The sequence below is a fragment of the Gymnoscopelus braueri genome, assembly GCF_963280865.1.
Source record: "Gymnoscopelus braueri genome assembly, chromosome: 22".
In the NCBI taxonomy this organism is placed as follows: domain Eukaryota; kingdom Metazoa; phylum Chordata; class Actinopteri; order Myctophiformes; family Myctophidae; genus Gymnoscopelus; species Gymnoscopelus braueri.
In genome coordinates this window covers 230042-257698 of record NC_137624.1, presented here as the reverse complement: position 1 = coordinate 257698, position 27657 = coordinate 230042, and the positions used below count along the sequence as shown (strand labels likewise).

The 27657-nt window shown below is 39.5% G+C and overlaps 1 protein-coding gene across 3 annotated transcripts in view; it reads right to left on the bottom strand.

The window, feature by feature from the left end:
- The window catches only part of jmy (junction mediating and regulatory protein, p53 cofactor), a 49765-nt gene that overhangs the window by 21233 nt on the left and 875 nt on the right, over positions 1-27657 (bottom strand). For all 3 annotated transcript variants that reach the window (XR_013932557.1, XM_080419870.1, XM_080419869.1), the window contains exons 2-5: positions 26801-27003; positions 25463-25588; positions 22132-22595; positions 6999-7172 (exon numbers count right to left, since the gene is read on the bottom strand). Coding sequence is in view for 2 of the 3 variants with exons in the window: in XM_080419870.1 (XP_080275996.1) it covers positions 6999-7172; positions 22132-22595; positions 25463-25588; positions 26801-27003 (967 nt within the window). In the remaining variant the exon portion in view is untranslated. The remainder of the gene's footprint in view (positions 1-6998; positions 7173-22131; positions 22596-25462; positions 25589-26800; positions 27004-27657) is intronic.

Here is a 27657-nt window from a genome sequence, read left to right as displayed (position 1 = left end):
GAGAACCATTGCTTTAAACAGTACATTGGCTATTTGAAAATAGCCGATCTACAAGCTCACAGTGAGCTTGTAATTGTAGGAGTTGAGGCATTACATTTAGTTTGACTCTGTTCCACAGATAAATATTGTGATTGTGATGATAAATAATGTTGCCAAGCGTTGTGAGCTTGTAGATCAGCTATTTGCACATTTGTTTTGCCTCTTTCTTAAGTAATATCAGACAATCTGACCAATATTTGACTATTTTTTATAGTATAGTGTGTTGATTACTTTTGACACAGTAATGGTCTTTTTTTTAAAATAAGCATTAAAAAGGTCTTAAAAATCCTTACATTTTCACGTTAGAAATGTGCACATACCCTGTATACACTTATACTGTATGTTGGTTTGTTTACCGTTGAGTGAGAAAACAAGGTTGCACTTTAAGCAAATCATCTGGGGACCCTCCCAGAATCATCTGGGGACCCCCCTGTGGGTCCCGATCCACAGTTTGAGAACCACTGGGTTAGAGAGGCTGTCTGGGACAACAAAAGGTCCTCGGTTCACCCCCCCCCCCCCCCCCCCAGCTATGTGTGAAATTGTCACTGAGCAAGACACTTAAAACCCCTAACTGAGCAGCCATCAGCTGAAACTGAATTCCCCCCTGTGGGACTAACAATTCAAAGGGCTTTATTGGCATGAGAAAACATACGTTTACATTGCCAAAGCAGAAAGCACAATACAACAATACAGCAATACAATCAAAACAAAAAATATGTACATTTGAAAGTCAGAATCTTCAATAGATCAATTTCTATGTACCAAGATCACTGGGTGCAGGTATAGTGCCGGAATATACACAATGGTCTCCCTTTCCCTGTAAGCTTCATGCTAGTCCACAATGTACATATAGACAGAGGAAAGAGGCCTAAAACCTAAGATGAATTATGGCAACAAGCACCGATTAGTCAAGGTTTTCTAACAAGTGTCATTCCACTGTAAAACGACAGACAGACAGACAAACAGACAATAGTTCTGATTGCCTTATTTCATACTTGATATGGCAGCAACTAAAATGTATGATTTCTCATGGCAAACACCTGTGTGGTTTTTGACAGTGGTGTAATGTAAAGTAAGTACATTTACTCAAGTAATGTACTAGTAAGTAAACATTTGAGGTATTTTTACTTTACTTATTTCCAATTTCTAGTACTTTTACTCCACTACATTATATTACATTACATTACAGTCATTTAGCAGACGCTTTTATCCAAAGCGACTTACAATAAGTGCATTCAACATAGGTAGGGAACGAAACTACTACCGGTAATCACCAGAAGTCTTAAGTGCATTTTCTGCAAAAACAAGCAACCAAGAGTATACCTAGCGCTAAGGTAAAAGTGCAATATATCAGCTCCCTACTTTCTTAAACAGATGAGACAAAATAGCAAAATCAAATGAGCAAGAGCTAAAACAAATAAGTGTATCGACTAAACAAGATCCAATAAAACCATACAACAATAAAACAAGAGTTCGTACAACTAGTTAACAACAAGTACTCCACTACAATTATTTGAAAACGAGTTACTAGTTACTTTGTAGATTTAGATTATTATTACAAAACATACATTAACCACTTCAGCCCTAAATACATTTCGGGCATTTGAAAATAGCCAATCTACAAGCTCACAATGTGTTGCGATGCGACGCATTATGAGCTTGTAGATCTGCCATTTTCAAAAGATTTTTATACATTTGAAAACTTGTGAAACGGGACATTCTGCATAAGGAGTACTTTCTACTTTTGGTACTTTAAGTACATTTTGATACCAATACTTTTGTACGTTAAGTACATTTTTAATTCTGGACTGGAGAGTATTTCTACATTGCAGTATTGATACTTTTACTTAAGTTACAAATGTTAGTACTTTTTCCACCACTGGTTTTGAAGAAGGTTTGAGGGGAGCACCCTGACAACAGCTGTCTTCTACTAACAGGCCTATAATGTGAAACTGAAACTAGAACTCCCACAACAAGCTTCACAACATACATGTTAGGACAAACCACATGTCTTATTCATGATGCCCTCTGACCCCGCTGCACGAAACGAGACACTGATGCAACGGCTCTGCCATGCGATAGGACCATCACCCAATGCATGGAGTCCAAGACTTACTTCCTGTATCTGCGGGACGTAGGCGGCCACCTTTTTTAGGAGGCCGGAATTAGGTGGGAGTCAGTCTATTCATTCCAATCCAATGGGAGAAGTGAACGTGAACACAGCTCCTCCTGAACGAGTCTTTACCCCATGGTCACTGAACTAAATATTGGACCCAATCGCCAGAAGCCACACAATATTCATAACATTTTGACACTAAAATGGCTTTTTTCAGAGAGACATCAGGATAAAATCTACTTTATTATCAACCTTTCTCTGTCCCAGCAACACACTCTTGCGGGATCTAGCACCAGTAAACATAGGACGTTCGCGATATCTGCCGTCAGACCGCGCCCACTTAGGAGACCATTTGTATGCAATTTGTGTCCCATTTCGCTAGTAGTCTCACTCTGTGGAGGTTAGGAGCTACTAGTCTAACTCTGAGGAGGTTAGGAGCTACTAGTCTAACTCTGAGGAGGTTAGGAGCTACTAGTCTAACTCTGAGGAGGTTAGGAGCTACTAGTCTCACACTGTGGAGGTTCGGAACTACTAGTCTCACTCTGAGGGGCTACTAGTCTCACACTGTGGAGGTTCGTAGCTACTAGTCTCACTCTGAGTAGGTTAGGAGCTACTAGTCTAACTCTGAGGAGGTTAGGAGCTACTAGTCTCACTCTGAGGAGGTTAGGAGCTAGTAGTCTTACTCTGAGGAGGTTAGGATGTACTGCCATGTGTTAGGACCGTCACACAATGCATGCAGTCCAAATGTGATGGAACCGATTCCGGTTCCTCGATGTTGGGTCCGGTTTCGGATCCCAACCCTGTGTGAGCCCACACATCAAAACCTCTCTCTGCCAACATCAACGAGCACAATGCAAACTCTATGCAAATGTGGCATCCTGTCTACTACAACCTGGCTGGCTGAGAGCTCAATGTCAATTCAATTCAAATTATTAGCATGAGAAAACACATGTTTTGACTATGAATCATTAAAAACTAAGACATGTATGTACAATTAAAAGGGAATACAGTAATGTGTAAACAGAGCTATTTCACATTGCAACTTAGAAAAAAACTGGTCAACAATTGTTCATTTGTTGTATCATCTCTGTCGGGTGGAAACCTCATATGTCCCAAACGTTACTTTTCAGGATTCAAATAAAAAAATAGCAAAAGAAGCAGATCTACAAGCTCAAAACTAAAAACACAAAAAGTTAAAATATGGAGATAAGTGGTTTCTGCTCGAAAGCAACGATATACACATGTAGGCATGGGTAGCAGCAATGTTTCAGGATTTTGCAGTGACTTGGTCACTTTACGCCCTCACTGACCACCATTCACTCTGTTAATGCTTTTAAGAGATGACTTTAAGACTTTACTTTTGAACAAAGCCTTATTTTAGAGTGTTTCATCTGTTAGTTCTTATGCTCGTGTGATTTTAATGTTGTCCTTTTTTGTGATTGTGATTTATTACAAAAACATGTTTTACCCTGTACTGTAGCACTTTGAGATTTGTTTTTAATATAAATAAAATGTATTATTAGTGTTGTTATTATTATTATTATTATTATTATTATTATTACTACTTCTTGGTATAAAACCTTTTGGGAAAAATAGCAAGAATAAAAAAAACATGTGTGTGTATATATAGTACAAAAATAGCATATTTTTATACTAAATTAGTTGCTCTGATCATATGTACAGTAGTTACAGTACAGATGCAGGAATACGCATAATGAAATGATTGTCTTTAAGGTTGTTGTATGCGTCCTTCTCCTGTCACAACAGCGCAGAAATCTTGCTCCCTTCCCATTTCTTCACATTATAGACAATGACCATTAACATTAAATGCTGCCACATCCCCCAAGTCAGCATTAATGTGAGAAACCAAATAGCCTTTGTCTGTCTGTAAACATGAGGAAGCCTTTTATTTGCATACAGCTTTTGTTTTGTTTTCAACCGTTGGAATTGCCCTGGGGGGAACAGGTGGAGGAGCATCTGTCAGATTCAACCCTCTCAATGGAACTGACAGAGAAAGGGAAAAACTGGCTGGGAAGATTGCAGCTTTCATTGATGTTAACAAAAAACCTTACTGAAAATGTGAAATATGCAAACTCAAAGTAACTCAGTACATGTGCTTAAGTACTGTACTTAAGTACAATTCTGAGGTATCTTTTACTTTACTGGAGTATTTCCAATTGTCTGTACTTTTACTTCTACTCCACTACATCTCAGAGGCAAATATTGTACTTTTACTCCACTACAATTATTTGAAAACTTTAGTTACTAGTTACTAAGTAGATTTTGATTATTATTATTACAAAACCACTTCAGCCCTATATACATTTCAGCCATTTGAAAATAGCAGATCTACAAGCTCACGATTCGACGGATTGTGAGCTTGTAGATCTTCTATTTTTAAAAGATTTTTATGCATTTTATACATTTGAAAACTTTGTGAAATGGACATTCTGCATAATGAGTATTTTCTAATTTTGGTGCTCTAAGTACATTTTGATACCAATACATTTGTACTTTTACTCAAGTACATTTTGAATTCTAGACTTTTACTTGTAGTATTTCTACATTGCAGTATTGATACTTTTACTTAAAGTTGTACAATGCAAATTCACAACTAACGATTTTTAGCAACCTCTGCTGGTCACTACCGTCACTGCATACAATTTCCTTAGTCCTCGATTACCCAGAATTCCATTCGTTTTCACCGGAAGCCGGAAGCGTTTCAAAAAGCGATCTTTTAATTGTTTTATACTATCTACGGATCGTTTCTCTTAGCCAGTGGAGCATTAGTTACCATGAGCTGTGCTTTCTTTTTCTGTTCTTTTTCGATCTTCGAATCCTACATTCTCTTAAAATCAGCGTGAGGTTCCTTATTGTTATTAGCGCGATAGTTCCTGGCCAAACAGGAAACCGTTGCGGTAGTTCCTGGCCAAACAGGAAACCAGTGCATTTCCACCTCCGTTTTCCGGCCAGATGACGTCATTTCCCCGGGAAAGTCCCCCCAGTCCACGTTCAATAGAAAATATATAAATAAAAGGCTTCCGGGGGTGAAATTCATGGAGTGGGTGTTGTGAAACTTTTGCCACTCACAAAAGATATACAATTTAACTTTAGTTTTGTTGAAAACGTTACCTAGTATGCCTTTAAGTAAATCATTTGAGTACTTTTTCCACCACTGCTCAAAACTAACCTTTAAAGAATGGCTAACCTTAAAATACAATTGAGCTTAGTAGAACAACTTAGAACACCTTGGTAGTACCATCCTCTGCCCCCGCCCGCACTTCTTCTGTAAATATACCTTTTGCTGCTACTGAGCTTTTACCGTTATTTACTGTATTGCAATTATGTATTGTATGTTTTACTGATGAATTGAGTACATTGGACCACAAAGGAAACAAGCCCCTGGGGATTTTTTGTGTTATCCTTTCAGCATAACTTTTGACTGTACTATCTGTACTGTTTACAATTGTGTTAAAAAAGTATTCAATCAATCAATCAAAAAACAATAATATAATCATAGCTTATTACATACATCCGACATGAAGATCTTTAATGATCCGGTGGGGGAATTTACATTACTGACTTGATAGTTTACTAAAAAGAATTACATTTGCTACACTTTATTACTAAAAATAATTAAATTTGCTACACTTGATCACATGAACCACAGTGTCCCTATTCAGGGGTGAATATATCTGCTATTTTTGAAAAATCATGAAAATTTGTGCAAAAAAAAAGTGGTTCTCAAACTTTTTTCATGTCAAGGACCCCCAAAATGATACATCTCAAAATATTGTATTCCACGGACCCCCAGAAGCAAAGATTTGAGTTAATATTTGTTAAAAATTATATTCAAAGATTTGCAAAGATTTTCACAACTTTAAAAAAATAGCAGATCTCCAAGCTCGTAGCGCGGCACTTGGTGCCACGCTATGAGCTTGTAGATCTGCTATTTTTGAATAGCCAAAGAAATCTAAAATGACACAGATGCGTTCCCGGATTGAATGGGTTAATGGAGATGATTAGGAATAGCTAACGCTAGCTGGTAGGCTATAGCTGGCATTGCCACAGATTACCTCAGAAACTATCTCACCTCCTTATAATTAATCAGTCAGATTATCCATATATCCTATTGCATGCGTCTTTCAGCACCACCGTCACAGAGGCAGAGATCTCTGCCTGTCTCTCTCACGCTCTGGCTCCGTGTGTTGGCTCCGTGATGCAGAATTATGTTTGTCCATCATGCCACGGTGTCACGCACTGAAAATAGCAGATCTACAAGCTCGCAACGTGTCACATCGTGATGTGCTGTGAGCTTGTGGATCTTCTATTTCCAGTGTGTGACACTGGCTGCTGTACAATGAAGTATAACTCAGGCTTTATTGTCTGCCAGGTCACATTGTTAGAGTGTTTTATCTGTTACTTCATCCCCAAGTGATATAAAAAACTGTTTGAAATTTGATATTTCTGTGAAACTTCAAATGGCTGCGGGACTTGCTTACTTGGTGTGTGTGTGTGTGTGTGTGTGTGTGTGTGTGTGTGTGTGTGTGTGTGTGTGTGTGTGTGTGTGTGTGTGTGTGTGTACTTGTATTACTGTACTTGTGGGGGTCACATGTCCCCACACATAGTACACATAATAATATAGATTGAGAAACAGACACTTTTCCTGGCCCTTACAAGAGAAAAATTAGATCAGGTTTGCAATTAGGAACAGATTCCGGTTCCTAAACATGTCATGTCTTCACAAGTATAATAATACAAATGTGTGTGTGTGTGTGTGTGTGTGTGTGTGTGTGTGTGTGTGTGTGTGTGTGTGTGTGTGTGTGTGTGTGTGTGTGTGTACCTTTATTTGCTGCTTGCGTAGCATGGCCAGCTCTCTCATGTCTCTGAAGGGTTGCAGGAGGTAGTGGTAGAGCTGTGTGGTGGCCTCCAGTAGATCTCCAAACGCCTGGTCCTCCTCGGTGTACAACTGCAGCAGATCCACCATGCTGTCCAACGCCCGGTGCTTCTCCAGCAGCTACACAGGCACAGAGATGTTCATGATTTAAGGTTCATTAACCGATTAAGACCGGGAAGGGAACGCATGTGTGTGTAATCTTTTAATTTCTTTTGGCTATTCAAAAATAGCAGATCTACAAGCTCATAGCGTGATACTCATACTATGAGTTTGTATATCTTGTATATATATATATATATATATATATATATATATATATATATATATATATATATATATATATATATATATATATATATATATATATATATATATATATATATATCTTGTTTTAACTCAAGTCTTTGCTTCTGCGGGATTCTACAAATGTCTTCTAAATCCCAACAGTTTTTTGAAAAACGTATGTTTCTATAATCAGTGGTTCTCAAACTTTTTTTCATGTCAAGGATGTATTTGGCCGCGGACCCCCATCTCAAAATATGTTGTTCCAGGGACCCCCCAGAAGCAAAGATTTGAGTTAGAAATGTTTGCTTTAAAAACATTTGACATTTGAAAGATTTGCACAAATGTTCACGATTTTTCAAAAATAGCAGATCTACAAGCTCATAGTGCCGCGCTATGAGCTTGTATATCTGCTATATTTTGAATAGCCAAAGAAATCAAAAAATTACAGATGCGTTCCCAGTCTTAATGGGTTAACCAGTGTTAATGTCGTCGACTAAAACTAAGCTATGATGACTAAAACTATGGCTATATATATTGACAATCTCGTCAACGAATAAAAACTAGACTAAAACGTTAGGGAGGGACCAGTGTAGAAGAAACCCAGTAGAACTAAGACAAGTCATTTTATGTTTGGTTGAGTGTGGGTGTCATGCCCCGAAAAAAATATTTTCGGCACACAGCATAAGTATAAATCAGGCATTACCATTTACTACGCCATCACGGCCCGCCAAGACACATTTTTGTCGACTAAATCAACTGCAGATTTAGGTACAAAATTAACACTGCAGTACAGAAATGTTCATGATTTAAGGTTTTTTAACTCATTTAAGTGTTGGGGTGGGGATGTTCATGTTGTTCAGTGGTCAGTGGTTCTCAAACTGTTTCATGTCGAGGTAGGACCCCTAAATTAATATACATTTGGCCACAGACCCCCATCTGAAAATGTTGTAACAGTGACCCCCCCCCCTATACAAGGTTTGTGTTGTTAAAATGTTTCCAAAATATAAAAAAATTGTCAATTTGTTTCTTCCTTTTTAAATAGCCGATCTACAAGCTCACAATGTGGCACGGTGTGACGTGTTGTGAGCTTGTATATCTGCTGCATTTTTTTATTATTATTATATATATTTTTATCCTGAAGAAAATTTAACATTTTGAATTTAAGACAAACCTTCACTTCCGGGGGTCCCCGGCACAAAATGTTTCCAGATGGGGGTCCGCGGCCAAATGCATATCAATTTGGGGGGTCCTTGACATGAAAAAGTTTGAGAACCACTGCTTTTATTAACCAGGCATTCCTGACCACAACATGGATGCCAGGTTGAAAAGTGGTGTATAAAAGCACGGCGGCTAAAGTGACATATTGATTCAGTGTAATGCTCCAAGCTCACTGAAACACATTCCTTGTCTGTGCAAACATACCTGGCAATGAAAAGACGTTGTGATGCCAACAATAAGGAAATGTTGATTCATTTTTTATCCATTGCTGTCTTTAATCAAAAATGTACTAGTCACTTTCAGTGGAAAGTAACTAAGTACATTTACTTAAATACTGTACTTAACACATTGAGTGCCATAAACGGTCCGGACCGTTTTTGAGAAGATGTGCATTATGTGCCATAAACGGTCCGGACTGTTTTTGGCCCATTTTCTTTTAAATATATTTTTCCCACGTGGGGCGTTCTAACGAAACTTTGGGGTCATACAAGGAGTCTCTAAGAAGGAGAGGCCGGATGTGGATCCATGTCAAAAATGCTTCCGGTCGGCCGCTCCAATGTTAACTCCTTGACTAAAAGCTTAATATCTCCATTTCTTTTTAACGTGGTGGAAGTGAGCCGTTTTCTATCGGCGATCACTCTGCAATGGAGGATCGCGTTAGAAATATTATTGTTCCAGGCGTTAGTCGGGACCCTCCGCTTCTACAGCACGAAACATATCAACGTAAGTGGATGGAAGATATGCTGGCACTAGATGTACCCTATTTTAATAAACCTCTGGCACACAATGTGTTAAGCACAATTTTGAGGTATTTGTACTTTACTTGAGTATTTCCAATTTCCAATACTTTTACTTCTACTCCACTGCATCTCAGATCCAAATATTGTACTTTTACTTCACTACATCTTTTGGAAAACTTTAGTTACTAGTTACTTTGTAGATTTGGATCATTATCACAAAACATACATTAACCACTTCAGCCCTATGCATACATTTGAAAATAGCCGATACATTTGGAAATAGCCGAAGCTGCGACGCATTGTGAGCTTTTAGATCTGCTATTTTCAAAAGATTTTTATACATTTGAAAACTTGAAATAGGACATTCTGCCTAATGAGTACTTTTACTTTTGTACTTTAAGTACATTTTGATACCAATACTTGTGTACTTTTACTCAAGTACATTTGAATTCCGGACTTTTACTTGTAACAGAGTACTACATTGCAGTATTGATACTTTTACTTAAGTAAAACATTTGAGTACTTTTTCCACCACTGGTCACTTTGCACATTTGGGTGAACATTGCTGTTTCTGATTAGAAATTGACTGTACACGGAAACACTGCCAATTATGATAAGTTACTGTGCCTGTCTAAGACAACAAGGCCCTAAGTATTAGCATATAGCCCTAAATCTTTGTATATATTATAATGATTGTTTTTAGTTTTAGTTTTTTATAAATATGTTTCGTTAGCACAATCTGTGGGACAAGTCCCAACAACATTCTGCTTGTACCTGTATAAGTCAGTGACACATAAAAACGTCTTGAATCTTCAGCATTTAACCACTTAAACCCTCTAGCCTCAGAGAACCGGACTTGCGTTACAACTGTACTTTGACCACTTTCTTCTGTCTATAGTACACCAATTCTCTTCGTCAGAAATAGCTGATCTACGAGTCCCAGAATAGGCATGCTAGGGTCCAAGTGGTTAAATGGTACATAAAGGAGTTCAAGTGTTCAGATTGAAAGAGGCTTACCACACTTAACAGCAATGAGATGTAAACAAATGTCTATTAACCCATTAAGGCCTGAGGTTCCGATTCTACAAAATGTCTTCTAAATAGATTTTTTTTTTAAGTATGTGGCTATGTACCTAAGTAAGTGGTTCTCAAACTTTCTCATGTCAAGGACCCCAAAATGATGTGTATTTGGCCGCGGACCCCCATCTCAAAATGTTGTGTTCCAGGGACCCCGAGAAGCAATGATTTGAGTTACAAATGTTCGCTTAAAAAATATGTATATTCAAAGATTTGCACAAATTTTCTCGATTTTTCAAAAATAGCAGATCTACAAAAGCTCGTAGCGCGGCAACAAATGGAGGCGTGATTTATAAAACACATTAGGATGAGAGGGAGAGTCTGTCTGTGTACGGTGTTGTGTGTGTGTGTGTACGGTGTGTGTGCGTGCGTGCGTGCGGTCAATATTTGTATGATAAATCATAAAGTGTTCTTTCAGGTGTAAATCAAACAGCTATTGTCCATGAATAAAAGTAGCAGCAATATAGAGACCCGAAGTCTGACATCACTGCCGCTAGAGGCCGCTATCCCCCTGGGTCGCTGAGTTATTTTTTTCTATTGAAAATAATACCATAGGGTCATTTTAGATCGTGTCATATAAGAACAGTGTTCCAAAAATATATATTTATTTATTTATTTTCTATAGAAAAAATACTTCCGTGACCCAGGGGTAGTGACGTCACGACTTCGGTACTCTATTGGGCCAACAGAGCTATACTGCAGACAGACATTTTGTCGACTAAAACTATATGACAAAAACTGTCAACTACCTTTTTTCACTGACGAAAACTAAATAAAAACTAAGCTATGATGACTAAAACTATGACTCAGTATATTGACAATTTCGTCAACAAATACAAATTAGACTAAAATGTTAGGGAGGGACTAGTAGAGAAGAGATCCAGTAGCACTAAAAGACAAGTCATTGTATGCTTGGTTGCGTGTGGGTGTCACACTCCGAAAGTAGCTGATCTACAAGCTCACAACGCGTTGCAGACGTGTTGTGAGAATTTGCGGTACACAGCTAAGTATAAATCAGGCTTTAAGACGCCATCAAGGCCTGCCAAAATAACATTCTGTTGACAAAAATATTGTGGTATTTAGTCAACTAAACTAGACTAAAACTAAAACATTTCAGATGACTAAAATATGACTAAAACTAAAGAAGAATTTGAAGTTGTCAAATAATTGTGAGTGAAGTTAGGGTACAACATTTGCCTCTGAGATGTAGTGGAGTAAAAGTAGAATGTTAGGACAAAACAAACAGACTAAGTAAAGTAAAAGTATTTCAAAACAAAAGTACAGTACTTGAGTGCATACAGTATACTTAGCTACTTTCCACCAGTAGGTCTGAATAGTGGCTCTTTTATGGTATTTCCATAGCCAGTACTTTGGGGGTTAAGTGTGTGTGCGTGTGTGTGTGTGTGTGTGTGTGTGTGTGTGTGTGTGTGTGTGTGTGTGTGTGTGTGTGTGTGTGTGTGTGTGGACACTAGTCCATTCAGCTCTTTAACACTACTCTACTGTTTACCTAGGGCCCTGCATGCCCATGGCAACCACTGGTCACACCCCTGCAGCTGCTGTTGCTCTGGGGGAAACCCTGTACATGCATCTATCTGAATCTTCATTCAGTTTACTAATCTCCAAGTTGTTGCAGTCAGGCTGAAACCTTGTATCTCCCTCTTTCAACTGCTTATCTTTTCCTTAAATTAATACCGTACTTTGTTGGGCAACAACGTCGCACAAAATAGGCGATCTACAAGCTCACATGTCGCATTGAACATTTTTTAAAGTGAAAGTCATTGATTAATTCTGTCTGTGGGTTACATGAATATTGAACCAATGAAAGGTGTTAAGAGCTTGTGACTAAATAATAACTACATTGGATCCATTCCAAAATATTTTAATATAGCATCACAATCATTTTATCCACTTCCTCCGTGTTTTATATGTTGGCTATACAAAAATAGCAGATGTACAATCTCATAGCGCGTTTGGAGATTGAGATTGTTTTAAAATCTGAAACAAAACTAAGCGTATGTATGCTGTATCTTTAACAGGCTTCCATTTTTTTATAATCACTCTAGTCATTTATTGTATTATATTGATTATAGTTGAAGCAAAATGATATGGCCGTGTGTGCATTGCGCTGCTGCTTGCTGCAGGCATGCAGTGTTAATTGTGTTAATTAACATTAAATACGAAAGTTATTGTACACCAAAATAGATAACCTTGTACCCATGCACTAAGCACCCTGCAGTACAGTAGTTATCTTTATAATTTCTCAAATGATTTAAGCATGCACATTTGCACATGTTATGTGTTTGTTGTTGAAAAACGACATCAAGCCATACATAGGCTATTTTCAGCACCACAGTAGCCGTCTGTCAGTGTGGGCTCTCAGGTAGTGGTGGGAAAAACAGTTCATTTCGGTGAACGAACGATTTCGTTCACGTTCACAGCAAAGATTCGTTCAAATGATTTGTTCACGTTCTCGTTCAGTAGCGCTTCCGGTCCCGGCGGAGCGTATGCGATGCGCTACGCTAACTGCATGCAACTGTGTGCATCTGATCCCACTGACATGACTGCACAGTCTGTACAGAAACACAGCACTGTCATTCACGATCTAATTGCACCATCTTCTTTGTAATATAATGTGTTGCAATATATAATGTAAAGTTATTTTTATTTGTCGATAATTATTTATAATAATAATTTTATACAAAGCAGCCCAAGTCAGTACACTCACATGACTATCGATTTCCAACCATGTCTTTAACTACTATTAACTTCATGAATAGTAGCTGTAGCATACTATTTGCATCTTCTACTCAAACTAAGACGTGTTAATTGACCTATCTGTCCTTTGTCTAGGACCATGCATATTTATTTCTTTTGATACTTAAATGTGGTGCTAACACTATTTGTCTTTTGTCCAGGAACAACAGTAGGCTACCTATTTCAATTCAAATAGCAATACGCATGCATGTCTATACTGGAAAACTCTACAGCAGGCTTTCTGTCTGTCTGATGGTCTGTCTGTCGCGGGAGGAATAACAGCCCGCCCGTCGTGTGTGCGGGGGAGGGGGAGGGGGGGCATGAGCGAAATCGTGAACGCAACAGTTTCGAGTCATGAACGTGTTCGTTCACGCTCACGGCAAAGAACTAGTTCTTATGAACGGATCGATCATGACCGACACATCACTACTCTCAGGTGCATTCAGCAACTTTTTTTCACACGTTCCAACCGACCGATCTCCCGACTTCATTCGACTGCCAGTCTGTAGTAATCTGTAGTAGTCTGGTTGGTGGGGAGCCACCTTAACATGATGCCAAATGTCTGCAGCCAGGAGGAGATTAGGAGGTGCAGCGGCGGTGCTATTTTTACCACTTTAGTGAGGCACTCAGAAACACTTCCGTCTCTCCCTTTCTCTCACCACTGACTGCAGCATCGTGTTATGTAGGGGGAAGGTGTGACCTTCCCCCTACTGCAGTGGTACTGAACCTTTTCAGGCCACGTCCCCCCAAAATGATCATATTTGAACTTTGGTCCCCCCAAAAATAATCATATTTGAACTGGGGACCCCCTCAGAATAATCATACTTGACCTGGGGTTCCCAGCTCAAAATAAACCCCCGCCCACCAAAAAAAAAGATTGCATTTGAACTACGGACCCCCCCCCCACCTAATTTGAGTACTTTTTCCACCACTGCTGATAACCGTGATAAGTTGTGTAATGCCTTGTTTTTTAACATTGAAGTTTGTGCATGTTAAGAAGATCATCTTAAAAGATAATCTTATATAGCGTATGATGCTACAAGATTTAAAAAAAAAACGGTTTCAAATTTTATAACAGACTATCTGAGCCCAGCTTTAGCTCAAGACTGAAATAGATATTACTCTGGCATTTGTGTATCTGTTCTTGCTTCTGTTTTTTTGTTTCTTCTGCCTCTTTTAATTCCAGTGTCTGGAGCAGAAAAACACCTCAGTTCTGATGTAAGCCAGCTGACAACTGTAATTACTGTACACCAACTTCCATAGCAGAGTCACATCGTAAGAAAAGACCCCTGCTCTCCTACTAAATGTGTTCCAAAGCAATTTAGTCAAATAGCATTGAAGAGAAAGAGCTACTGATCTAGTATAAAGGCAGCTCGTTGTGTACGTGTGTGTGTGTGCGTGTGTGCGACGTGTGAGAGAAAGTGAGAGAGACGTGTGTGTGTGTGTGTGTGTGTGTGTGTGTGTGTGTGTGTGTGTGTGTGTGTGTGTGTGTGTGTGTGTGTGTGTGTGTGTGCGCCGTCTGTGTGTGTACACACTCGGCATGACAAACAAAACATAATGAGCAGGCACATCCAAAAACGACGCTCACAGGAAATTCTACTGACAGACACAGTGCTCAGCCTACCGTATATCATTTTATATATCTTTATCGTCTACTCTAGAAACTATTTTACTCACTGGAATCAACGTTCCAATGGATCCAATGTACAGGTAGTTAGTATTTAGTAACAAGCTCTTGTTAATACTTTCCATCGGTTCAATATTTATTAAACCCACTCGCACACTTAACCACTTTCACTTTAACTTTAAAAATAAACAAATTAAAAATAGTATATTTAGGCTAATTTGACACTCTAGTCTAGTGTGACGAAGTAGGTCATTAATTTACAAATAAACATTAAAAGTTAAAATACAGAGAATGATGCAAGGTTTCTGTCTGGCAACAACAATATGAAACGGGTCTCCTGCAGTGTTGCCAAGTATATTTATTATAAGCAATTTTGGGCTTGTTTTTCTGTAAAGTTGCTTGTAAATATTGGTAGCTGCGGGATTGGTAGCTGGGGCTTTTTTCTAAAGTTTAGTTGCTTATTTGGGCTTGCTTCCTAATGTTGTTTAAACCAGTGGTTCTCAAACATTTCCATGTAAAGGACCCCCAAATTCATATGTATTTGGCCACAGACTGGAAATAGTTTGTGCCAGGGACCCCCATACAAGATTTGTGTTGAAAGAAATAATCTAATATTTGGAACATATCTGAAACATTATAAAGTGATTTTTGGGGAAAATGTTTGTGTGAATGTTTGTTCACATAAATCACAAAAATAAAGTTACAGACCTAGACTAACATACAGTGTGAGTAATGACAGAGCCTCAGGTTAGATTGGTAGCTGGAACTTCTAATTACGCTGAAAAAACAACACTTCACTGTCAGGAGATGAGAATAGATCTAGGCCTGTCACAATTATCACATAATTGCCTGACTGCAATTACTTGAGATAATCGCAATTATTTTGCATAATTGTCATAAACGTTTCCATGTTGAAAGTTTTTTTTTTTTTTTTTAAAGCAGAAATAGCAGATCTACAAGCTCACAACGCATCGCAATGTGACGCGTTGTGAGCTTGTAGATCATTTCCACTATTTATTTATCTTTTTTTAATTTCATTTAAAGTATAACATTATTTAATGTCAGTGAGTTATTTGTCGTATCTGCCCAGTGGATATTTTGTTTACGAAGCCTAAAAGCCAAACAGAAATGTACATTCTATGTTTTATGTTCCAATGTTCAATGCCAAAAACACAATTAAACAATTATTTGTATGACAATTAATCATGAAGTAAAATTCAAGGCTTTCACATACCACATATATTTAACTACTCATATTCCATACAAAACCCTGGTTGGTCCATCAAGCTTATTTTAATCATGTTTACAACTTAACATAATTAAGCTGACTTTCCATGACATGTTGCTTTATTTTCATAACAGCCTTTCCAGAATTATTTATGTTATTATTGTGAATACCAAAGCTACACTCTAGTTGAAATGTCACTATTGACAGCTAAAGTTAGACATCCGTTCATTTGGCCACAAACAAAGTATGGCCATTGATAAAAAGAAATGACGCTACAAGCTGGAGTTCCATTCGTCAGTAGTTTTGCATCTTTGGCACAAGCACAGAGTGACGGGTGAGTTTGTGAAGGACACGCACGCACGCACGCACGCACGCACGCACGCACGCACGCACGCACGCACGCACGCACGCACGCACGCACGCACGCACGCACGCACGCACGCACGCACGCACGCACGCACGCACGCACGCACGCACACACACACACACACACACACACACACACACACACACACACACACACACACACACACACACACACACACACACACACACACACACACACACACACACACACACACACACACACACACACACACACACACACACACACACACACACACACACACACACACACACACACACACACACACACACACACACACACACACACACACACACACACACACACAGAGTGACCTGAAGGCCATGACAACAGTGATTGTCCAGTTGGTGCTTTAGGGCTCCATCCAACAAGCAACCAACATCAGCCTTCCCGTCACCAGCTGATGACATCACTGCACGATGCCGTGGATGACATTCTGCTGTGACATTCCCAATGCCCACAGAGTGACATTACACACACACACAAACACACACACACACTCTGACATGACAGTGTCACTCAGTCCACTGTCCTTCTATTCAACCCACACTGGTGGAATATAATGGCCAACTGTAAAACAAGTGAAAGTTGCTCTGTCTAATTTGGACTGCATTAAAGTCCTGGAGTAGCCTACATGCTTTTAAAGTACAAATGACAAAGTGTGTGTGTGTGTGTGTGTGTGTGTGTGTGTGTGTGTGTGTGTGTGTGTGTGTGTGTATATATATATATATATATATACATATATATATATATATATATATATATATATATATATATATATATATATATATATGCATTGCTTGATTAAAATGTAGACCTTTTCAAAAATATATAAACAATAGCGAAAATAGCTGATCACAAGGGTAAATGGTAAATGGTGCATTTATATAGCGCTTTTATCCAAAGCGCTTTACATAGATTGTGCATTACTTTCACCCATTCACACACACATTCATACACCGATGGCGGAGGAAACCATGCAAGGCACCAACCTGCTCATCGGGAGCAATTAGGGGTTCAGCGTCTTGCTCAAGGACACCTCGACACTAACTCTGGGGGAGCCCCCCAGCCCGGGATCGAACAGGGAACCTTGCTGTTTCCAGTTCACTCTACCCGGCCACTCTACCCCTGAGCCACTGCCGCCCCATGACCCAACGTGTCACATCACGACGAGTTGTGAGCTTGTAGATCTGCTATGTTCACTATATTTGAAATAGGGCTTGAAAGTACTATTTCAAATAGACACTACTACACTACTAGTGTAGTGGAGTCAAAAGTACAATATTTGTCTTTGAAATGTAGTGGAGTGAAAGTAAAAAAAAAATACAAATACCCAAGTAAAGTAGAGATGATAAAAAATATATACTTAAGTACCGTACTCGAGTAAATGTAATCAGTTGCTGTCCACCACTGGTGGCACATAATGGCCTTTCATCCCAGCAGCATCTGTGTAGGATTGTTAGAAATTAGATTCCTAGGGCTGCTGGGTTAAGGCATGTACCACACGAGGCTCTGATGCTTGACAGTGAGTCCCCGGTCCTTTGTGGCATCATGTCACTCCTCCTCTCTCTCTCTCCCTCTCCCCGTTTCCTGTCTCTTTACACTGTGGACTATCAATAAATAAAAGGCAAGAAAAGCCTTACAATATTTATTTTAAATATCGTAGTTTAGCCCATTAAGACCGGGAACGCATCTGTGTGTCATTTTTAGATTCCTTTGGCTATTCAAAAATAGCAGATATACAAAATGAGCTTGTAGATCTGCTATCTTTGAAAAATCGTGAAAATCTTTGAATACATATATTTTTTGAAACAACATTTGTAACTCAGATCTTTGCGTCTGGGGGGTTCCCAGCTTTTGCAACAGAAGCAAAGCATTAGTCCACCTTCCGGTCCTAATCTCAACACAACATCAGTCTCGTGGCCTCCAAACTGCAGAGACCAAAATGCTGTTTTTCTTGTAGGTCTGGAGGTATCACGGATGATGGAACCTGCAGCCCTATAATCAGCGCAGACAACATCACTCTTTAGTGATACGTGTTGTACTTCTAAGAAACTACACGTGATGTGTGTCATGTCTGACAGGGAGTACAGCATGAAAACACTCCAGTTCCCACGTCTCATCATTTACCTGAAGCTGTCCTCCCACGTTGTGATCCAGTGGTTCTCAAAGTGGGGTCCAGGGACCCCCAGGGGTCCTTGAGGGATTTCCAGGGTCCCCATCAAAATGAGTTAATATAGCGTCAAACTTGTAGATCTGCCATTTTCAAAAAGGCTTACTTTTTTTTTTGAAAACTTTTTTTAACAACACAAATCTTGTATGGGGGTCCCTGGCACAAAATATTTTCAAATGGGGTTCCGTGGCCAAAGACATGAAAATGCTATATATTAACTCATTTTCCTGGGACCACCTGGTACCGCCCCAAGGACCCCTGGGGGTTCTCGGACCCCACTGCATTAGGTGAGTAATAATAGTCGTCTTATCAATGTATTTGAGTCATTTATTAATGAGAATGACGACTAGCGACTCACTAGGCCCTCACACCCCTTAAAAAAAACATATGAAACCTAGCATCTGTATTCTGAGGCAAGCATTGTGCAAAAATACACAAAAGTTCTGTGAACTGTGATCTGCTATTTTCCGAAAGATATTTGGTGTCGCGTGAAAAAAGGAGGGTCCCTCGTAGAGAGCCCTGAGGCACTAAGTATAGGGTTTAAGACAATGTTTAAATATGTGAGTGAGAGATCAGATAGACGCTTCTGAGAAACACTCAACGTGTTGGTTTTGTGACTGAGCGCTGCTGCTGCACTCTGACTGGTGATTCACAAGCAGCAGGAAAACAAAGTGTCAACGATGTCACAACTCACGACGAGCGTGGTGACTCTAAACGTGGACTGTTCATAACTCACAGAGGATCCATGACCAGATGCCTGTCAAACTGCTTCTCTAGAGTGAGTGATGCCCATGGGCTTAACACCAGAAGGAGATCAACTGACCTCGTTCCCCCAAAATTGAGCTCAAACATGGGGGAAAATGCATTCTGCTATGCTGCCACCATAATGTGGAATGAAGTACCAGAACCCATTAACCCTCCCCAAACTCAAAACTAAACTAAAAGAATGGCTGACCTCAAAATACAAGTGAGCATAGTTTAATACATACATGGGCAACTGGCCGGGGGCCACCTTCACTTAATGCGGCCCGCAGATTAATATCGGAATACTGATATATTATTGATTTCAGCTGTTACAATTCCAAACATGCAAACATGACCCGCTTTAATTACTTCAGTCTATATTAGTAGCTTAATGACTAGTATTACAATTCTATTGTCTTTTCTATGTCCAATGTATTTGTATTTAAGTTCATAAAGTTAACATAAGTATAACTAAATGCATTTGAAATAAAATAAAAGTTAGTTTCAGGATTCCAATTCAAAAATAGCACCAAAAACATTTTATTGGATTCCAATAAAAAAATAGCAAAAATAGCCGATCTACAAGCTCAAAACGCGTCACACTGCAATGCGTTTTGAGCTTGTAGATCTGCTATTTTTGCTACTTTTGCGTGACATAGAATGGTAAAGTAAAGCATTAATTTATGAAAAAAGTTAAAATACGGATATAAGGTGTGTATGCCCTCTTATATGCAATGTGGCCCCCTGGAGTGAGTGTGGAAATATAGTGGCCCTCTCCATCATCAAAGTTGCGCAGCCCTGGTTTAACACCTTGAACACCTTGGTAGTAGCATCCTCTGCCACCCCACCCCCACCCATCTCTGTAATATGCCTGTTGCTACTGAGTTCTCTACCAATATGTATTGTATGTATTATGTATTACTGATGAATTGAGTACAATGGACCACAATGGAAAAAAGCCCCCTAAAGATTTTTGTGTTATCCTTTTAGCATAACCTTTGACTTTACTACCTGTACTGTTAACAAAACTGCTAATAAAGTATTCAATCAATCAATCAACGAGCGTGGTGACTGTGACTGTGAACTGACAGCCAACTTCACAATCAGCTTCACAACTAAAGCCCACTATCCAACTACGTCTAAAATAGTAGTTCCCAAACAGTGGGTTTTCAATGGCCACGAGTATATCCTTTTTTCAGTTATATTTTGTATTTCAAAAGATTTTAAACAAATTCAAAGATTTGTCCAAATAATTTCATTAATAAATCAATCAATCAAAGGAATTCCATACATTGCAAAAAGAAAGTTGTGATGTGACGCGTTGTGAGCTTGTAGATCGCCTATTTTCTCTAGTTTGTGTCTCAGGGAGACATCAAATGTCCCTTTTGGGTCTCGAGCTAAAAGGTTTGGGAACCACTGGTCTAGAACAGAATGTCAAGAAAGACTTCTGCATAGCTTGTAACTGCAGCACAATCGTTGCTACAGCGTGTCAGTTCAGTGACAGGGCTCTCCCCATCTCTCCAGCTCTTCAGTAACCACATCACAAACACATTTTAAGATGGGATAGCATTTCATTCAATCAGGAGAGAGAACAACAAAGACCTTATAAGCTTGTTTTCCGATTCCTAAAAAAAAAGATCACTTACACACTACCTTTAAAGAAACCCCCAGTAAGTGTTAAGTTGCTATTCCTCGAATGTAGCCCAACCCCCCCTCTTGTTCTGCTCTTCCACTGCTCTGCTCAGCCAAATGGAGAGCAGGGAGGAACAGATCATATTACACCTCTGTGTGAATGAACTGCAACAGATGGCTGACAAGTGACAACACTGACTTATACAGGACAAAGAGAGAGAGAGAGACAGACAGACAGACAGACAGACAGACAGACAGAAGGAGAGAGAAAGGGGGAGGGAGAGAGAGAGAGGGGGGGGAGTGCACTTTGACCCCCATCATCCTCTGAACACAAGGTCATTACCCAAACAGAACACACACACACACACACACACACACACACACACACACACACACACACACACACACACACACACACACACACACACACACACACACACACACACACACACACACACACACACACTGTATGTATCAATTTGAATCAATCTCAGAGTCCACAAAAGGTAACCAAATGGAAGGGTCCATATGGTGACATTTTGTACTCTCTCAGATTGATACAAATGGTTACTTTAACCACATAAACCCTTTATACTTTCAGATCTGTATACTCTATTCATATGTGTTTGAAGGTGTATTTATGGTGATGTTATTCTCCTGTACGTGTTATTGTACTTCTTTGTCCTCGCCTCTAACTTGTACTGCTGTACTGTCTCTGGTGCCTGAATTTCCCCCACAGGATCAATAAAGGCATCTATCCACAGTGGTGGAAAAAGTACTCACATTAGTTACTTAAGTAAAAGTATCAATACTACAATGTAGAAATACTCCATTACATTAAAAGTACTCACTTTTTTTTTTTTTTTTTTTTTTTTACTCACAATGTGTCGCATCGTGATGCATTGTGAGCTTGTAGATCTGCCATTTTCAAATGGCCTAAATGTATATAGGGCTGAAGTGTTTAATGTATGTTTTGTAATAATAATCCAAATCTACAAAGTAACTAGTAACTAAAGTTTTCAAATAATTGTAGTGGAGTAAAAGTACAATATTTGCCTCTGAGATGTAGTGGCGTAGAAGCAAAAGTACAGAAAATTGGAAATACTCAAGTAAAGTAAAAAATACCTCAGAATTGCAATTAAGTACAGTACTTGAGTAAATTAACTTAGTTACTTTACACCACTGTCTATCCATCCATCTACTGTATGTGTCTTACCTCTTGAAGCCGTCTCTTGCTCCTCTCCAGCGCATCCTCGTATCCTTTGTGTCGGAGTTCGTTCAGGCTCTCGTAGTACTCCTCGGCGTGGCGCTCGCTGCTCTCGGCGAACAGCACCTGAGAGAGGATCTTCCAGCCGCAGGTGTCCAGGGCGTGGCCCAGGTACACCTGCACCTGGTAGCACAGGGCGTCTGTCTCCCGCTGGGACGAGGCGTGATGATCGCCGGCCGTGCCGAACAGGACCGACCACAGCGCGCCGCCACCGCCGGACCGCTCCTCCGGGAACGGAGGCAGGCAATGCTCCAGGTCCGAGTTGACGGCGCACAGCTGGAGGTGAGCCGCCCGCAGGTCCTGGAAGGAGAACAGGCCGGCCCAGCTGAAGTTTTCGCCGGCACCGCCACCGCCGGGGTCCGCCTCCAGATCGTCTCTTTCGTCGCCGTCGTCCGCGCAAAACGACGGAACTCCTACGATTAGCACAGGTTTACAGTTCAGGCATCCATGCTCTTATCCAGAGACACTTTACAAGCAGTGGTGGAAAGTAACAAAGTACTTGAGTAAATGTACTTAGTTACTTTACACCTCTGCAGACGAGCTGCGCAGCGTCCGTTCTGGCCGAGCAGCGTTGCCAGATTCTGCGAGAGAATAAGCAACACTGCTAGTGGCTCCCCATTGGCTTAGACTTGTCACATGACCTGTCAAAGCCAATGGGGAGCCTAGCAGTGTTGCCAGATTATGCGAGACAAATCAGCAACCAATTCTATGAAAACAAGCCGCGACCACCTGTAAATGCACTGTTTATTTCAAACTGTACGTGATTTCAATAAATGAACCCAGTATATTTTACTGGGTTCAAACTGACACAAAATGTAGATTTATTCATTCTGATCTGTTTGAAAAATTGAAATATAGGCCTCTCTCTTATACATGCCTCCTTTCAATAAAAACCCGGTACCCACTACAGTTGAAACAAATACAAGCCCGGGTCACTATTTACGGTACTTATTTACGGTACTTCACTTGAGTATTTCCAGTATTTTACTTCTACTCCACTACATCTCGGATCCAAATATTGTACTTTTACTCCACTACATTTATTTGAAAGCTTTAGTTGCTAGTTACTTTGTAGATTTTGATTATCGTTACAAAACATACATTACCCACTTCAGCCTTATATACATTTCGTCCATTTGAAAATAGCCGATCTACAAGCTCACAACGCGTCGCAATGCGACTTGAAATGGCACATTCTGCATAATGAGTACTTTTACTTTTGGTACTTTAAGTACATTTTGATGCCAATACTTCTGTACTTTTATATATACTTTGCACATATACTTTGTACATTTTTGATTCCTGACTTTTACTTCTATTTATATATTGCAGTATTGATACTTTTACTTAAAGGGATACTAGGTAACTTTGCAGATCTGTGTTTGTACACACACACTCCCCCCTCCTCCCTCCCCTCTCTGACAGGTATCAAAGTGATTGCTGTCTCTGATGCATTCAATGATTAGAGAGAGCACTGCCGTGGTTGACACTTTTATGGCCCTATCAATCAACTCAATGCATAACCCCTTTGAAGTTCAAAGGGATCAATTAAGAGCTCTGGCAGAGCCCCCCCCTCTCCCCCCACAGACTTTTCAGTCCCTGCAAAGGGATGAATGTCAATATAAACAGTGGAACAAAACCAAAATACAGCCAGAAGGGTGTCTTTCTGCAGGAAAACACACCTGCATAATTATATAGTGGCTGATAGCTGGAAAAAATGCAAAATAAATACATATGTATATATTTTTAATTTAGGCTCAAAGTTACCTAGTATCCCCTTAAGTAAAACATTTGAGTACTTTTTCCACCACTGCTTACAAGTGCAAGACAAGATTAAGCAGAGTAAACAAACTCTAGTCATTAACCAACAAGTAGAGTGCAGAGGGAACAATGTAGTGCCTCAAAGAAACTATAGGATACCAGGTAAACAATGAGCCTAGCATCTGTCTAAAAACATCATGTTATCTGAATAACATTATGTGCATTTGAAACTAGGATACCAGGAACCTGGCATCTGTCTAAACCAGTGACTCTTCAATCCTTTTCATTTCAAGGACCCTCAGTTTGGAACGCATTAGGCCATGGACCACCATAACTTTCCCTAACTATTAATAATTTAGCTGGGGAACCCCCTGGAATCCCCTCAAGGACCCCTGGAGGTCCCCAGAACCCACTTTGAGAACCACTTTTCTAAACAACATGCTATGTAAATAACATCGTGTACATTCTTTTTTAATTGTTTAACCCATTGAGACCTGGAACGCATGTGTCATTTTTTGATAGCATTATTTTACACTTTGGCTATTCAAAAATAGCAGATATACAAGCTCATAGCGCGGCACGGTGCCGTGCTATGAGCTTGTAGATCTGCTATTTTTGAAAAATCGTGAAAATGTGTGCACATCTTTGAATATATATACAAGTAAGACGCGCGAACGCGGTAAGTATTTAAATAATAATAAAAATTGTGTCAATAAAATATTTAAAAAAAAGTAACCAATAAAAAAAAATAAAAAAAAATACAAAAGAAATCTGGAGCATGTTAGAAAAATACAAATTCCCCAAAAAAAAACTTTGAATGTTTTTGAACAATTCAACAAAGTGTTTGAAGTGCCTGTTTCACCAACTTCCGGGGGGCGGAGCCAAAATCCGAGGCCGAAGTATTTGTTCGTAGACCCCCACTTAGGGGGGGTAGAAAAAGTTTCGGAGCCATTCGGGCACTTTTCATTTAACATGGGGTTTCAATGGGGAGTTTTTAGGAGCCTTCTCCGGGGCGTGGCTTCCGGGGGAAGGGGCGGGCTTAAACGCAACCTTGACAGGTGTGTTCAGTTTTGAAAGACCTTTCATTTGATGTATGGTACGTCTAAATTGGACATTTACTTATCTCAGAGGAGCTGCACACAGGCAGTGCACACAGAGACACAGAGAGAGAGAGACACAACCCGAGCACGGTTTCATAGTAAGCTCCACATTTTAAAGCGAACATTTTTAACTCAAATCTTTTCCTAGGGGTCCCTGAAACAAAATGGTTTGAGATGGGGGTCGGCAGCCAAATACATATCATTTTGGGGGTCCTTGACATGAAAAGGTTTGAGCACCACTGATATAGAAACATACGTTTTTCAGAAAACTGTTGGGATTTATAAGACATTTGTAGAATCGGCTTCAGGTCTTAATGGGTTAACATAAATCTTTTCTTCTGGGGGTCCCTGGCACAAAACCTAAACAAAAGTTTGAGAAACTCTGCACTAGCATCTGTTGAAAGAAAACGGTGTCACACCTGGAATGTCCTCCATGGGTTCCAGGGCTTGGATGTCTTCCACAGCCTGTGCTGTCACGATGTCCCAGGACCCCAGGATGATGTCATTGCTTTCACTGGTGCTGTTCAGTCCGGCTGGACCTCCAACTACCAAAACAATGCATTAGGAATTAACCACTTAAGCCCTATTTCGCATATAGTGAAAATAACAGAACACGTCACAACATAACAACTGTGTGTGAGAGAGTAGTGAGAGATATCACACGGTGTCAAGATGCAACACATTGTGAGCTTGTAGATCTGCTTTTTGCACTATTATTGATATTTTTCGAACATTTGCTATTTGTTCAAAAAAAATCTGTATACCCTGTATATATAATATGTATATAACGACACAATGTGACATAGCTCTGTTTAACACAATGCTGTACTCCCTCAAACTGTATATACTTTCCCCATTTTCAACTGTTTTCTTATATTTTGACACTTGCTTTGGCAATGTAAACGTATGTTTTCTCATGCTAATAAAGCTCCTTTGAATTGAATTGATATTGAAAAGAAAGGGGCGTTGTGAGCTTGTAGATCTGCTATTTTCACAATATTTATCTGTGGAACCGAGTCAAACAAAACGTAATGCCTCAACTCCTACATTCCAAGTGCTTGTCAGGGTGGGGGGTCCCTAGATCAAATATGATTATTGTGGAGTCACGGTCTGAAAAGGTTGAGAACCACTGGTCTATATAATAGCATATGTATTCTTGTGCAAATATAGTCAAATATAGTCAATTACACGGTGTCTCTTTCCTTCAACATCCACGTTATTATGATTCTTAAAAAAGAAAAGAAGTGTAAAGTAACTAAGTACATTTACTGAAGTACTGTACTCAAGTACAATTTTGAGGTATTTTTACTTTACTGGAGTATTTCCAATGTTCAGTTCTTTTACTTCTACTCCACTACATCTCAGAGGCTTGTACTACAATTATTTGAAAACTTTAGTTACTAGTTACTTTGTAGATTTTGATTATTATTACAAAACATACATTAACCACTTCAGCTCTGTATACATTTCGTGAAAATTTGAAAATAGCCGATCTACAAGCTCACAATGCGTGGCAATGCGACGCATTGTGAGCTTGTTGATCAGCTATTTTCAAAAGATTTGTATACATTTGAAAACTTGTGAAATGGGACATTCTGCATAATGAGTAACCTACTTTCTACTTTTGGTACTTTAAGTACATTTTGATACCGTTTGTACTTTTACTCTAGTAAATGTTGAATTCCAGACTTTTACTTAACAAGAATAACAAGAGTATTTCGACATTAACTTAAGTAAAAAAAAAAAAAAGTGAGTACTTTTTCCACCACTGTTCTTCACTGTATGTCTTCCTTTAGGGGTGCAGACCGACCCGACTTCCTCCGTCCTCCTAGCGGGACTGATCCTCGGGGTGGTGGTGGTCCCAGACCCTAGCGGGTGGGGACCCCCAGACCCTGGGTCCTGACAGTGCAGGGACCACCTCCTCCGCTGCTCCGTCCTGTCGTGGCAGGTCAGGGCGAACCTGATTGATTGATTGAATACTTCATTAGAAGTTTGCACATGAAGGTACAGTTCAATACAAAGTCAGCTAATAGTCATTAAAAAACCCAAGAAAGCCATGGCTTGTTTCCATTGGGGTCCTTTGTACTCAGTCAGTGGTGTAAAGTAATTAAGTACATTTACTCAAGTACTGTACTTAAGTACAATTTTTTACTTTACTGGAGTATTTCCAATTTTCAATACTTTTACTTCTACTCCACTACATCTCAGGCAAATGTTGTACTTTTACTCCACTACAATTATTTGAAAACTATAGTTACTTCTGACAACGCTTATTCTGTATAGTAGTGTGTATATCTGTCTGTCTCTTATGTCATCATGATTTGTGTGCATGGGGATCTCATCTTAAGCAAGCTTAGTGCTTAATGAGTCTCCCAGTTTAGTAGACCTTGTATTGTGAATTTGTACTTCCATGTACTGATGTTCTCATGTCTTACTAAATAAAGTACATCAATCAATCAACCAATCAAACTTTGCAGATATAAATTAGTATATTATAGAACATACATTAACCACTTTAGCCCTATTTTCTACCTGGGCTATTTGAAAATAGCCGATCTACAAGCTCACGACGTGTGGCATGCGAGCTTGTAGATCTGCTATTTTCAAACATTTT